The sequence below is a fragment of the Pelophylax lessonae genome, assembly GCF_965119305.1.
Source record: "Pelophylax lessonae genome assembly, chromosome: 3".
NCBI lineage: Eukaryota > Metazoa > Chordata > Amphibia > Anura > Ranidae > Pelophylax > Pelophylax lessonae.
Window position 1 is genome coordinate 327,736,408 of NC_138770.1, and position 15,016 is coordinate 327,751,423.

General features: G+C 41.1%; 2 protein-coding genes across 2 annotated transcripts in view; both read left to right on the top strand.

Annotated features, from left to right (window-relative positions):
• MCPH1 (microcephalin 1) overlaps window positions 1-15,016 on the top strand; it is a 592,087-nt gene that overhangs the window by 543,252 nt on the left and 33,819 nt on the right. The window contains exon 13 of the mRNA XM_082249377.1: window positions 9,365-9,602. Within this exon, the coding sequence (XP_082105503.1) occupies window positions 9,365-9,602 (238 nt within the window). The remainder of the gene's footprint in view (window positions 1-9,364; window positions 9,603-15,016) is intronic.
• The window catches only part of TMEM14A (transmembrane protein 14A), a 1,080,999-nt gene that overhangs the window by 404,354 nt on the left and 661,629 nt on the right, over window positions 1-15,016 (top strand). The window lies entirely within an intron of this gene.

A 15,016-nucleotide genomic window follows, 5' to 3' on the forward strand; every position in this document is an offset into this window, starting at 1 on the left:
TATCCTGTAGCAGGAAGTGAGAGGATAAACGCTCTGGGACTGCCCCTAGGGTGTGGCCAGAACGTTTTCTTTCCTGTCTAGTCCTACTCATGTAGAGGGCAGTATAACCCGAGTTGATATTAATCAAGGAGGACTACGTCTGTCAATGAGCTTAAGAGAAAAGGATTTTACGGTAAGATCTTACAAAAATCCATTTATTGTTTTATATATTTTTTCTGAATCTTGTATCTTGCATAGCAGCTGATGACTTCAGTACCTTATTCTACTGCTATACTGTTGGTATACTGCTATTTATAAAACCTTGGGACAGGCGCGTTCTCCTGCTCCAGTGCAAAGATAAATGTGGAGATCATGTTGCATGCCTTTTTGAAAATTGCAAGCAAAAATGTTTACTAAAGTGAAACTTTACACCAAAAACATATTTCCTTCAAATGATTTATCTTTCTGTGTTTTCTGCATATTTATCTTTTATATAGAAATCAAATTGTCTTTAAATGCTCAGCATAATTTGCTTTCCTAATCACACAGTACAGGGCACAGACTTCATTAAGTCATTAAAGCTATCAGATGATAGGAAACTGCAAAAGAAAAAAAAAAAAAAGGTTGCAGACACTTCCCCTCTATAACATCTCCTACTCCCAGCTAAATTTCCTGCTAGTGTACTTAGGCAATGAATGGACCTCTTCTCTCTACCGATAGAAGATTACCTTTAACCACTTAACCCCCCGGAAGATTTTACCCCCTTCCTGACCAGGGCCTTTTTTGCGATTCGGCACTGTGTGAATTTAACGGACAATTGCGCGGTCGTGCGATGCTGTACCTAAACGAATTTGATGTCTTTTTTTTCCCACAAACAGAGCTTTCTTTTGGTGGTATTTGATCACCTGTGCGATTTTTACTTTTTGCGCTATAAACAAAAAAAGAGCGTCAATTTTGCAAAAATTATTGTAAAAGGTAACTGATGCTAAAAAACGTCAACCACCCGCCCGGCGCTAAAATATATATATATATAAATCAGTGTAAGGTATAAAGAAATAAATATATCTACTCAAATCATGAATAAATAGTAAATAAAATCATGTAGATAAAATCATGTAAAACATGTCACTCTGTGCATCCTTTTAATGCACTAGCTGCCACTGTAAACATAAAACTTGCAAAATCAAATGTATAATAATAGCCCAATCTGTGCGTCTCAGTTCGTTATATCATACATTCAGCGGCGCTTCAGCACACACAATGTATGTGTGCAAGTATATTAGTCAGTTCCTGCAGTGCTTCAGAGCCTGCAATTGCAAACTAGTCCCAACTCCACAGGATGTGCAGTCACAGCCAGCAAAAAGATTTCTCCTCTGATGTTCAGCACCAGTGATTGTACACACAGTATCACTAATCCTTCACCACACCGACTGTGCACCCCTATGAAGTGGCCACTCACCAAATTGCCCTTGAAATATCGCCTTTATGCATAAGCTGCATGAGCCCTTGCTTCTGGTCGGTCTGTCGTCTCTTGAGCACGTCCAGATCCTATCCGTCCACCAGGGGTCACTATAAGGCTGTATATCTCCTCAGTGCAATTTGTAAGCAAACGACATGAAGCAAGAGAATAGTGTAATACTGTTTCGACTTTATTAATTAAATAAAACTTCCCTCCCCTTCAGCGTATATGCTTACATTTCAATCACCCTTTGCACGCATATCATAGACACAGAGGCTTTGAAAGGTACCGCCGCTCGCCGACCGCGAGCTAGTCCCTGCTGTGGATTACAGCGCTCCTGCGGCTAACAGGCGAGATCCAGAACAACAGCGGTATCCTCCCTTCGTCTCCTCAGCAGCAACGTACGTGCATCCTGACCGGTTTCGTCTGGTAGACTTCAACAGAGGTCCTCTCGCGGTCGGCGAGCGACGGTACCTTTCAAAGCCTCTGTGTCTATGATATGCGTGCAAAGGGTGAGTGAAATGTAAGCATATACGCTGAAGGGGAGGGAAGTTTTATATATATAACGAACTGAGACGCACAGATTGGGCTATTATTATACATTTGATTTTGCAATTTTGCAAAAATAACAATATTTTTCACATTTTTTTATATGAAATTCCCCCAAAAAAATGTAAAAATCAAAATTTTTTAACATTTTTGGCCAATTTGTTTTCTGCTACATATGTATGGTAAAAAAATCGCAAAAAGCGTATTTTGATTGGTTTGCGCAAAAGTTATTGCGTTTACTAACTAAGGGAAAGATTTGTCATTTTTGGTGGGTTTTTTTAACGCGTAATGGCGGCGATCTGCGATTTTTTTTTTTGCGGTACTGCGACATTGCAGCGGACAGATCAGACCCTTGACTGACATTTTTGACACTTTTGGGGTTACCAGTGACATTACTGCAGTAATCAGTGCTATACATATGCACTGTTACTGCAAAATGACACTGGCAGGGAAGGGGTTAACTTTATTGGGGAAGGAGGGGTTAAGTGTGTCCCTAGGGACGTGCTTCTTACTGTGATTGGACATGGCTACTAGTGTAGGAACAGTGATCAATGGTCCTACATAGTAGAACCGTATGATCACTATTCATACACAGGGGAGAATGACAGGCGGCTTGTTTACATCAGCCGCCTGCCTTTCTCCCTTCACGGCGGACGATCGCGAGTGGATGATCGGGTCCACCGGTCAGACGCACGGACTTCCTGGGGAACGAGCCTGGGCGGGTGCGCGCCTTCACGGGCGCGCGCTCGCCCGCTATTGGCTCACAAGCAAGTGACAGGCTAGTGACTGTCGGCAACCGGTTAATGGTGTTTTTTTCTCCTCACACTGTCTGGATAGTTTATTCCAAGATGATTCCTTCATCCTGGTGAATGATGCAGTGCCAGCCTGGTATGCTTATCATGGTGAGTAAAACCAGGAAAGGAGTACATCCTACTTTTTCCTGCTACTGGTTTATTGAGTACAGTGCGGAAGCCCTTTAAACATTCAGCCAGGTTGCCTACTTAGTTTTTGCTTTAGGGTATGTAAAGACCACTCTCCACCCTTCTAGATGTTCCAGAATGGGCAGGATTAATTACATTTTGGCAATTACCCAAGACAGCCAAAAAGATGCCCATCCTAGCCTCTGTTTGATCTGCACTTATGAGTTATGATCAGTTATGAGCCCAACCGCTTGATGGCTTGAGTTCATTTGAGAGCACAATTACCTGGGACAGTTATCATTTGCAGCATGCCTTGAATATAACTGTTTGGCAAACAGTTAAATTGATTGATTAAAGCTGAACTTTACCCATAACAACTTGATAAAAATAATTTTCTTTAGCAAGGAACATACATTCCGCATTAATATTTATGCTATCAAAATTACTTTAGTGTGTGTTGTAAATTGCCTCCAGCATTATTCCTAATTATTCTTTATACCGTAAAGCGGAACTAAACTCATTGATTTAACAGTTTCAAAAAACAGATTCCTGGAATGCTGGGATTGCTAACGGTCACATTTGCTTGTTTCCTCAACCAAATGATCAAACCATCAAATGGCTGGTGTCCTAACTGATCACATGGGCAGCACCATGGCTTTTGCAGTTTAAACAGAAGCAGCTTCAAAGGATAGGAGGGTTTAATTTTTCTTTGAGCCTGTCAGCAAATCGGCCTCTACAATGTTGGCAGTGCCAAATGCCTACTAATGAGCATCTGAACATGTGCAGAGCAGGGTGAAACAATGTATTACTGGATTTTATACAGTATAGACACTCTTTTTTTTAATGTTTTACATAGCTATACCTGCAGCCTGAAATGATCTGGCAGGACCTCATTTTCTGACTAAAGTTCCACTTTAAAGCTATGTTTTTGATAATCTCTCAGTCGCTATCTGGCCTAAGACCCGTAACCCCATCTCCATCCTTACAGATTCCTCTCTCTATAGTCAGCTGGAATTTGTGCCTTCAGCCATACTACTGTGTAAAAGGTAGATCACAGAAGGTGAGGTAAGAGTATTGTCCTTTCCCAGAAGAAGGGTCACACCTCTACCAGTGGGTCTGCTGTTCCTTAAGTTTGAAGGATTCTCTAATTCGTATTCAGTCTTCCTGTGCTAAAGCTGAATGAAACCCTCTTATTGTTTACAGCCAGGGAAGCTGCCTTCTCAGCAGTTCGATCTGCAGTTGCCTAAAACTTTTGCGTAGTATTGTATATAGGGTAAAAATTAGTAAGTTTTCATTTAGTATTTGTCTGTGTCCCTATGAAAATAATCTCCCGATACGAATGGATTCCTATAATTTATTAATAAAATCTATTTGCTGTTTTCACTACCCATATACGGTTTTCTATATGTTTTATAAAGGAACTTTTTTTGTAATGTATCAGATAGATATAGATTTTGTGAAGACAACATTATTTATTGAAAACCATTGGTAAGTTTACTATTAATGTTACAAAACATAATGTTTTTTTTAAAAAAAGGCTGCTATTTTAATCATATAAAATTGAGTTGGGCATTGGCTTCATGACTAATACAGTGGGAGCTTTCCTAAAGACTCTGCATGTATTTGCTAGTCGAGCAGTATTTCTTTAATGACCAAAGTGAGCTTATCTCTAATGGCAGTCGAAAATGTCAGCTGTAGAACAAGTGCGACCTCTGCCATTGACACATACATTTGTTATTCTTCTCATAAAACCCACTGTAAGAAATGTTCATTCATTTTCATCTTTACTTTTATTTGAGGCGTAGGCCTTGAATTAAATCAGTTAATACTAAATGCTTTTAGGATCTGGTGTTTGGTAGCCACCCCATGATTTTCATGGTCTTGAAGGGTCTGCTGAGAGATTTAGGTGATTTATTGCATTATTGATAAAACCTTCTACCACCAAATTATGATGCCATATATTATAACATGCATGTTCTTTGCCTTCCATCTCTGTTCATTAACCACTTGCCGCCTGCCCGCCGTCATATTACGGCGGAGCGGTGCGACCATTGTTCTGGGCCGCCGTCATATGATGGTGGCCCATTCAGGCAGGGCAGGCGCGCGATCGTGTGCGCGCCGCCCTGCACTGCCGGTGTCGGCGTGTCCCCGGGACACAGCCAGTCACCGGCAGGGGGTAACAGCCAATGGGCATGGCTGTTTCCCACGTGATCGGCTGTGTTCCAATGACACAGCCGATCACAATAGAGGCGCCCAGAAGATGACCGCGCATGCGCGATCGGGAGCGCGCAGCACGGTCATGTCGGTGGCTCTGTGTTCCCTAGGAACACAGCTAGTCACCGGCAGTAGTAAACAGTCACTGACCGTGACTGTTTACTATGTGATCGGCTGTGAATCCATAACTCACTGTTACTAGCTCTTCTCCCCTCACACAGTTTCCAGAGTTACTGCTCTGTACACATGTCACAATCTAAAATCACACAAATAAACTTGTCCCCACACAGTCCTCAGCCCCCCCCAATTGCACCTGTCACCCAACAGTCACCTCATCAGTGCCCACAAATTGACACCCATAAGGCTACGTTCACATGTGAGCATAGCGATCGCGGGCAGAATCACAGAGATTCTGCCCGCAATCCGGAAATCATTGCAAATCGCGGGACGCCTGTGCGTTGCCCGTGATTTGCAATAGCACCCCAAACACTGTGCGATGTTGCCGCGATTTCCGCCTGCCGAATCGCGGTAACATCACGCAAACATCGCATGACGCCCAAAAAAGGTACAAGAGTTTCTTTGGGGCGTCATGCGTTGTTTGCGCGATGTTACCGCGATTCAGCAGGCGGAAATCGCGGCAACATCGCACAGCGTTTAGGGTGCTATTGCAAATCATGGCAACACACAGGCGCCCCGCGATTTGCAATGATTTCCGGATCGCGGGCAGAATCGCGGTGATTCTGCCCATGATCGCTACGCTCACATGTGAACGTAGCCTAAAGTTCACCTGTCACCAGAGACTGCCATCAGTACCGCCGTGCACCATCGCCGTCACCTGTCACCCATTGGTGACCATCGCCCGTCACCTGCCACCCCATCAATCACCGTCACCCGTCACCCCATCAGTCATCGTCACCTGTCACCCCATCAGTCATCGTCACCTTTCACCCCATCAGTGATCGTCACTTGTCACCCCATCAGTCATCGTCACTTGTCACCCCATCAGTCATCGTCACCTGTCACCCCATCAATCATCGTCACTAATCACCCCATCAGTGATCGTCATCTGTCACCCCATCAATCATCGTCGCCTGTCACCCCATCAGTCATCGTCACCTATCACCCCATCAGTCATCGTCACCTGTCACCCCATCAGTCATCGTCACCTGTCAACCCATCAGTCATCGTCACCTGTCAACCCATCAGTCATCGTCACCTGTCAACCCATCAGTCATCGTCATCTGTCAACCCATCAGTGACCGTCACCTGCCACCCATCAGTGATCATCCGCAGTCACCCGTCGCACAGCCCATCACAGCCAGCATGTCAAAAAGGATGTACAGCAGCGAGGAGACCCTTCAGGTCCTCTCCATGACTGATGAGAGCACCAGGGAGCTCTCATCAGTATCCGAATCCATATCCGATTCGGAATTTGACATCGCTAATAGTAGCGGATCGGAGATGGACTCGGACTATTCCTGTACACTTTCCTTTATACAATGTATTTTGGGGTGCAATTTTTGCTATATACATGCAACCACCGACCGCCTAACGACTATATACGTCGGTCATTAAAAGCTAAATACTGGGGTTATGGCAGCAGATAGCTGCCATAACCCCAGTATTTTTTAAACGGCGGGCAGTTGGCTTTCAGATAAGGGTGGTCTTAGTGGCAGATTCGCCGCGGACTTACCCTTACGGTGCAGGGGAAGAGGTGCCCCCTCCCACCGCGTCCCAGACGTTTTCCCAGCTTACTGGACCCGCCGGCGGCGGGGAAAACTATGCGGTCCCGGATCCTCAGAGACAGGAAGTCGAGTGAGGGCAAGATGGCCCCCACTCGACTCTATGGTCTTGGAGGACCGGAGCTATGTCAAAAGTCGTTGCCTAGCAACCAGTTTAAAGGACCGCTTTTTTTTTTTTTTCTTTTTCAACAATTTTTTTTTTCTTTGTTAGTGTAGTTGTGAGGTGTGAGGTCTTTTTGACCCCAGATCTCACAATAAAGAGGACCCGTCATGCCTATTTCTATTACAAGGGATGTTTACATTCCTTGTAATAGGAATAAAAATGATCAAAACATTTTTTTTTTTTAAAACTGTGTAAAATAAAAAAATAATAAAATAAATAGGGAAAAAAACAAAAAAAAATGAAAGCGCCCTGTCCCCGTTAGCTCGCGCGCAGAAGCGAATGCATACGCAAGTCCCACCCACATATGTAAACGGTGTTCAAACCACACATGTGAGGTATCGCCGCGATCGTTAGAGTGAGAGCAATAATTTGAGCCCTAGACCTCCTCTGTAACTCTAAGCTGGTAACCTGTAGAAATTTTTAAAATGTTGCCTATGGGGATTTTTAAGTACCAATGTTTGGCGCCATTCCGTGAGCGTGCGCAATTTTGAAGCATGACATGTTGGGTATCTAATTACTCGGCGTAACATTATCTTTCACATTATGGAAAAAAATTGGGCTAAATTTACTGTTTTCTTATATTTTAATTCAAAAAAGTGAATATTTTTCAAAAAAATTGCATTTGGAAGACTGCTGCACAAATATGGTGTGATAAAAAATATTGCAACGATCTCCATTTTATTCTCTAGGGTCTCTGCTAAAAAAAATATAATGTTTGGGGGTTCTAAGTAGTTTTCTAGCAAAAAAAAATGATTTTAGCTTGTAAACACCAAGTGTCAAAAATATGCCCAGTCTTAAAAGTGGATAAATGGACAACTTTGTGTAAAGTGCTACTTGGATGTTAGGCCTCTGTATGTGGTTAGGCTGTGTAAAAGTGTTACACATGTGGTATCGCCATACTCAGGAGGAATAGCAGAATGTATTTTGGGGTGCAATTTTTGATATGTACATGCTATGTGTTGGAAATATTTCATAAATGGATAACTTTGTGTAAAAAAAAATGCATTTTCATTTTCTTTCCACAGTTTCCAAAAACTTGTGGAAAAAAATGACATGTTCAAAAGACTCATGCCTCAAAAATTATAAGTTGGGGTGTTTGCTTTCCAAAATGGGGTCATTTTATGGGGGTTTCCATTGTCCTGGTGCTCCAGGGCCTTCAAAAGTGCGATAGGTTGTCAGGAAATTATAGGTGTAATTTATGCTCCTAGAATGCCGGACGGTGCTACTTGGATATTAGGCCTCTGTATGTGGCCAGGCTGTGAAAAAGTCTCACACATGTGGTATTGCCATACTCAGGAGGAGTAGTAGAATGTGTTTTGGGGTGTAGTTCCAAGTATACATATGCTGTGTGAGAGAAATAACCTGTTAATACGTCAATTTGTAAAAAAAAAAAAATCTTAATTTTACAAAGAATTGTGGGAAAAAAATTACAACTTCAAAAAACTCACCATGCCCCTTATTAAATACCTTGGAATGTCTACTTTCCAAAAAGGGGTCATTTGGGGGGTATTTTTACTTTCCTGACTTTTTAGTGTCTGAAGAAATGAGATAGGCCTTCAGTACATCAGGTGTGATCAATTTTCAATGAATAGCACCATAGCTTGTGGACTCTATAACTTTCACAAAGACCAAATAATATACACTTATTTGGGTTATTTTTACCAAAGATAAGTAGCAGTATAAATTTTGGCCAAAATTTGTGAAGAAAAATTACTAATTTGCAAAATTTTATGACAGAAACAAAGAAAAATGTGTTTTTTCACAATATTTTCAGTGTTTTTTTATTTATAGCACAAAAAATAAAAAACCCAGTAGTGATTAAATACCATCAAAAGAAAGCTCTATTTGTGTGAAGAAAAGGACACAAATTTTTTATGGGTACAGTGTTGCATGACTGAGTAATTGTCATTCAAAGTGTGAGAGCGCTGAAAGCTGAAAATCGGTCTGGGCAGGAAGGGGGTGAAAGTGCACTGTAGGCAAGTGGTTAAAAAACAATTACAATTGACAACCATGGCATACCATAGTAGAAAGATGATGCACATGGACAGGATATGTTCTTTGTTTTCTTCTGTAATTGTGCAGGTAAGATTCCTTCAGAGTTTGCAGGATACATGGAGTTGATTAGCATGCTCTGTACATCAGCATTGCACCACATGGTTAAAAATTTGCAGGTACTTGGAAGTCATACAAAAGTTTTTAAATTAAGATAGTGTTTTTGTACAGCATTTCTATTTTATGATTTGCAGACTTATAACAGAAAGCATGATGCAAATGTTTTTTTCCTTTAATAGAGAAATTGCTGCCTACAATGCGTTCAATAGTTTGCCTTTTCTTACAGATTTGCAGATTACAACGCCATCTATCGGGAGGAGAATATTATCAGGATTTCCTGTCCAGCATGCCAACCCTGTTTATATCCCCTAGCAGTGATCCCCCAAGTGACAAGCTCTCTGAAGTGGTGCAGCTTTGTGGAGGAAAAGTGTGCAAAACACTACGCCAGGCTAAGATCTGTATTGGTGTGTTTATGGGGAAAAAGCCTGCAGACATGATTAGTGTCTCTGAAAAATGGCTGTTTGGTAAGAGAATTTTTTTATAAATTAAACATAGGAAAACTGCCTTTTTATTTAAAATGTTTTTTCACTTTTAGAAACATAAACGAGTGATGGCAGAAAAAGAACAAATGATCTATCAAGTCTGCCTCATTTTTTAAAAAACTTTTTTGAGATCTCTGTTTCTCTTAAAAACATGTTTGAACCCACTTATTGTTACCTGACTCACTACCACTTCCGGAAGTCTATTCCGAGCATCAACTATTTTTAGTAAAATATTTCCCCAGGCCTGTAAATTGCAACATGTTTTAGGGTAAACAATGCTCAGTCTTCAGGAGTTGACATATAGGCACTGCATACAGTGCCTTGAAAAATTATTCATACTCCTTGAAATTTTACACATTTTGTCACGTTACAACCAAACAATTATATATGTTATATATATATTTATATGTTTCATGTTACAACCAATTTATTTAATTGGGATTTTATGTGATTGACCAACTCAAAATGGCACACAATTGTGAAGTGGAGAAAAAATAATAAATGCTTTTCAAAATTTTTAGAAATAAATACGTGAAAAGTGTGGCATGCATTTGTACTCCACCCCCCTGAGTCAATACTTTGTAGATTCACCTTTTGCTGCAATTAAAGCTGCAAGTCTTTTTGGGTATGTCTCTACAAGCTTTGCACATCTAGAGAGTGATGTTTTTGCCCATTCTTCTTTGCAAAATAGCTCAAGCTCTGTCAGATTGGATGGAGAGTGTCTGAACAGCAATTTTCTTGCCACAGATTCTCAATTGGATTTGGGTCTGGTCTTTAACTGAGCCATTCTAACACATGAATATTCTTTGATCTAAACCATTGTAGCTCTGGCTGTATGTTTAGGGTCCTCGTCCTGCTGGAAGGTGAACTTCTGCCCCAGTCTCAAGTCTTTTGCAGACTCTTAACAGGTTTTATTCGAAGATTGCCCTGAATTTGGCTCCATCCATCTTGCCATCAATTCTGACCAGCTTCCCTGTCCCTGCTGAAGAAAAGCATCCCCAGAACATGATGCTGCCACGACCATCTTTTCACGGTGGGGATTGTGTGTGTTTGGGGTTATGTGCAGTGTTAGTTTTCCACCACACATAGCGTTTTGCTTTTAGTCCAAAATGTTCAGTTTTGGTCTCATCTGACCAGAGCACCTTCTTCCACATGTTTGCTGCGTCCCCCACGTGGCTTCTGGAAAACTGAAAACAGGACTTCATATGGCTTTCTTTCAACAATTACTTTCTTCTTACCGCTCTTGCATAAAGGCCAGATTTGTGGAGTGCACGGCTAATAGTTGTCCTGTAGACAGATTCTCCCACCTGAGCTGTGGATCTCTGCAGCTCCTCCATAACCAAGTAACCATGGGCCTCTTAGCTGTTTCTCTAATTATTGCTCTCCTTGCCCGGCCTGTCACTTTAGATGGACCACCATGTCTTGGTAGGTTTGGCAATTGTGCCATACTCTTTCCATTGTCGGATGATGGATTGAACAGTGCTCCATGAGATGTTCAAAGCGTTGGATATTTTTATAAACTAACCCTGCTTTAAACTTCTCCACAACTTTATCCCTGACCTGTTTGGTGTGCTCCTTGGCCTTCATGATGCTGTTTGTTCAATAAGGTTCTCTAACAAGCCTCTGAGGGCTTCACAGAACAGCTGTATTTATACTGAGATTACATTACACACAGGTGTACTCTTTATTATTTGGTGACTTCTGAAGGCAATTGGTTCCACTAGAGTTTAGTTAGGGGTATCAGAGTAAAGGGGCTGAATACAAATGCACGCCATACTTTTTAAAATCTTTAAAACCATTTATTATTTTCCTTCTACTTTACAATTATGTGCCACTTTGTGTTGGTTTATCACATAAAATCCCAATAAAATACATTTATGTTTTTGGTTGTAGCATGACAAACTTTGGAAAATTTCAAGGGTATGAATACTTTTTCAAGGCATTGTACATTTATTTCAGTTTCCTATTCACCTAACTCTTAGATGGACTCCACCTTTGTTTTTTTTCAGTATACATTCACTTGTGAGGATACCAGACTTTTATGCTGGATCGCTAAGCTCCCCGTTACTAGTGTGAGGTATTGGACATTACTTTGTGTTCTTGAGGTCTCAAGAAATGGACATAGTTTTCTAAATGAGGTCTAACTAACTGCTGTTGATCCCTCTAGAATTCCTTTTGTTTTTCCCACTGTTTTGCCACACTGTTTATTTTGCAGTTATCTGAAATCGATACCCCCAATATTGTTCCTCTATAGTTCTGGTCCACACTGCATCCCCAATATTGTACTCTATAAAGGATTATTTTTCTCGAAGTGTAATATTTTACATTTGGAAACACTGACCTGAAGATTTCACTGATTTTACCAATCTCCCTGCAGTACCAGATCATGTTTCCTATTACAGACACCTCCAGGGATGTGAACCTTATTGCACACCTTTGTGTCACCAGCAGCATGATATACCATACCCAGCAAACCTTTAGTTATATCACAGACACATGAAATCAAACAGGACCTTGTACAGAGCCTTATAGAACACCACTAGTGACTGGACTTTGTCCTGATAGAACCCTTTTTACAACTACACTTTATCCTTTAGCCATCTGCATATTCACTGAAGCACCCAAGCGTTGAGTCCTAGTTTGTACAACTTTTTTATGGGATCGTTATGTGGAACGATTTCAAGTGCTTCAAGTTTGCTTAAGTCAAGAATGGCTGTCCACAGCACTGTCCTGGTACAAACATTTGCTATATAGCCAAAAATCTCAGTCAGATTTGTCTGAGATTATCTGTTCTCGATAAAGATGGTTTGGGTCTGCCAAGTTGTATGTTTTTAAATGATCCTTTCTTTTAACTACAACAAATGGTAAACTCACTGGCCTGCAGTTGATATCATCTTCCTTACTATCCTTATTGTGAGAAGTGTGGCAGGTCAAGCCCGTGTCACTGTTAAAAATGGTGGTTTACGTCAGATTTTGTAAGAAGCAAGCACGCTAATGGCACAGGTGTGTGCTGGCTTTATAGGAGAGCCACAGTTAGAGCTCAAATCCCCAGTAGGTACAATTTTACTGTCTGCCAGCCATGTGGAACCTCTCCCATTAGAAGAGCTTTATTTAAAAAAAAATGGTCAGTTAATGATCCAAAAACGAAACTAAAGTCAGAACTTTGGAATGAATACCATCAGGACCCATGTCATTATTAACCTTTAACCAAGCCAGTTCCTCTGCTACCTCTGTCTCCAGAAATATTATCGCCTAAATTGTTTTTGTTAGAGTGAACCAAGTAATTATGTAAATGATTTCTTACAACAGGGTCCTCCTCTTTGTTCTACAAAGAGAGGCAAAGGACAACAGTACTAGAGCCGTAAATACTATCCACTGGGCATATAGGCAATACCCATCAAACTGCTCTTGACTGATGCCGAGAAGGCTATTGATCGAGTGGACTGGGCCTTCAGGAAGGCAGTAACTGAATTTCTTGGCCTGGGTGAGAATTCTCAATTGGAGAGATGCAAAATACTCTTGTCCAATGGCAACGATTAAAATAAACTTTTCTCTGTCTGAACCTCTTGAGCTTAATAGCAGTACCAGGTAGGGATGCCCGTTGTCCGCACTTATTTTTATATTATCTCTAGAATAACTCCTGTGCCAGATCAGAGCCATATAAAATCAGCCAACAAATGGGGTAACATTAACACTGATCAGGATTAATAAACAATTGATCTTGTCAGACTTGGCTCCTTCAGGACTGACCCCAGTAATTGGCTTCCTGGGACTACAAGACAAGTCTTTTTTTCTCTCTAACCTTCAGGAGGGACAATTTCATGTATGACATTTCTGGAGTGAGGGGCAATGGCGATCATTGTCAGAAATCTAAAATATGTTTGAGCACCCTCTCCATTTGTGGAATGAGATGCAATTATGTTACTACTTGACTCACAATTGGGGAAAAGTGATATCTCTCCCAACCTTCACAGAGTTTAAAATAATTTGTTTATCCAAGGATGTGATTCCAGATGGGCTTTTACAGTCATACTGCATACTGACACCCCCACATCAAATATACCTGGTTAAACGGGAACAAGGCCTACACACTTCATTCACTGATCAACAAAAGGATATAATCCTACAAATGACCCATAGGGCATCCCTATCAAGTAAACCCTAAGGGACAGCATATAAGATCCTCGCAAGGTGATAACAGACCGAGTTCCCATGACCTTACATAAATTATTGCAAAGTTCCTCACTGTGTTGGAGATGTTGGGAAGACAAGGGTTCCATGTTGCATGTTTTCTGGTCCTGTGCAGATCTCAGCAACTTCTCGATGCAAGTTAAACGCTGGATATTAAAATTAACAGATGTCCAAATGCCAGATGTCGCTGCTGCTTTTCTCCTCCGATTAACTTGTATGTTGTTTAAGCGCTATAAACTTTCTCTAACAATACAGTACATTATTCAGTGCAGGAAAAACATGTCTTCCATTATTTGGGAAACAAACTATGGTTCCCTCCATCAGTCTGTTGTTTGATAAGAATAATTAAATCAAACTGATTGGAGGAGCTCATCGGCAAATCATAGGAAAGATTGTTTTGGTAAAACATGATTCTTTTTGACTTAAGCCCCGTACACACGCACCGATTGTCGGCCGACCGTTCGTGTAGGTTGAAAAGTGCTAAAGACTGCACACGAATTTTGTCGGCCAACAACAACCGACTGCAGAAGCGATGTCATGTGATGGTTAACTTTCCGTGTGTTTTTTCTTCTCTGAGCATGCCCAGTCTTGCTCATCTGATTTTTGTCAGTCGAAATCTGTACTGACTGACGAGCAATCGGCCGTTCTTTGTTGGCCTACAAAAATTTTATAGCATGCACACCAGATTTTGTTCGGCCGAAAAGTCGCAGTCGGTTGTCGGAAGCATCATACTAACAAGCCGACAATCGGCCGATCGGACGTTGGCCGAATATTTACGGCCGACAATCGGTACGTGTGTGCAGGCCTTTAGTTTACCTGCTCTCCTGAATATCAATACAAACTGGGTTCCTAGATTTAAAAGTTCTATTATGAATATCCATGGATAACGTTTTTGACCTTAACCAGCATTGGTAATTATTACAAAGTCCCTATGTGATCTGGATTTTTGTTATCTAGCTTCCATATGTGTACAGTTTTAGAGGGCTATGTTGTATATTTTCATTGTCCTCCAACTGGATTGTTTATTCCTGTATGACCTAAAAACTGAAAATAGTGAATTCTAAAGAAAAAAAAAAGTGCCCCTCAACATATACAGTAAGTAATGTACCCAGTTTTAATTGTTATGATCTCAAGGTATTTTTTCTAACCTCACTGATGTAGCTAAAATCCTTTTTGTCTTTCTTATTTAAGATGTAGCCATTTCC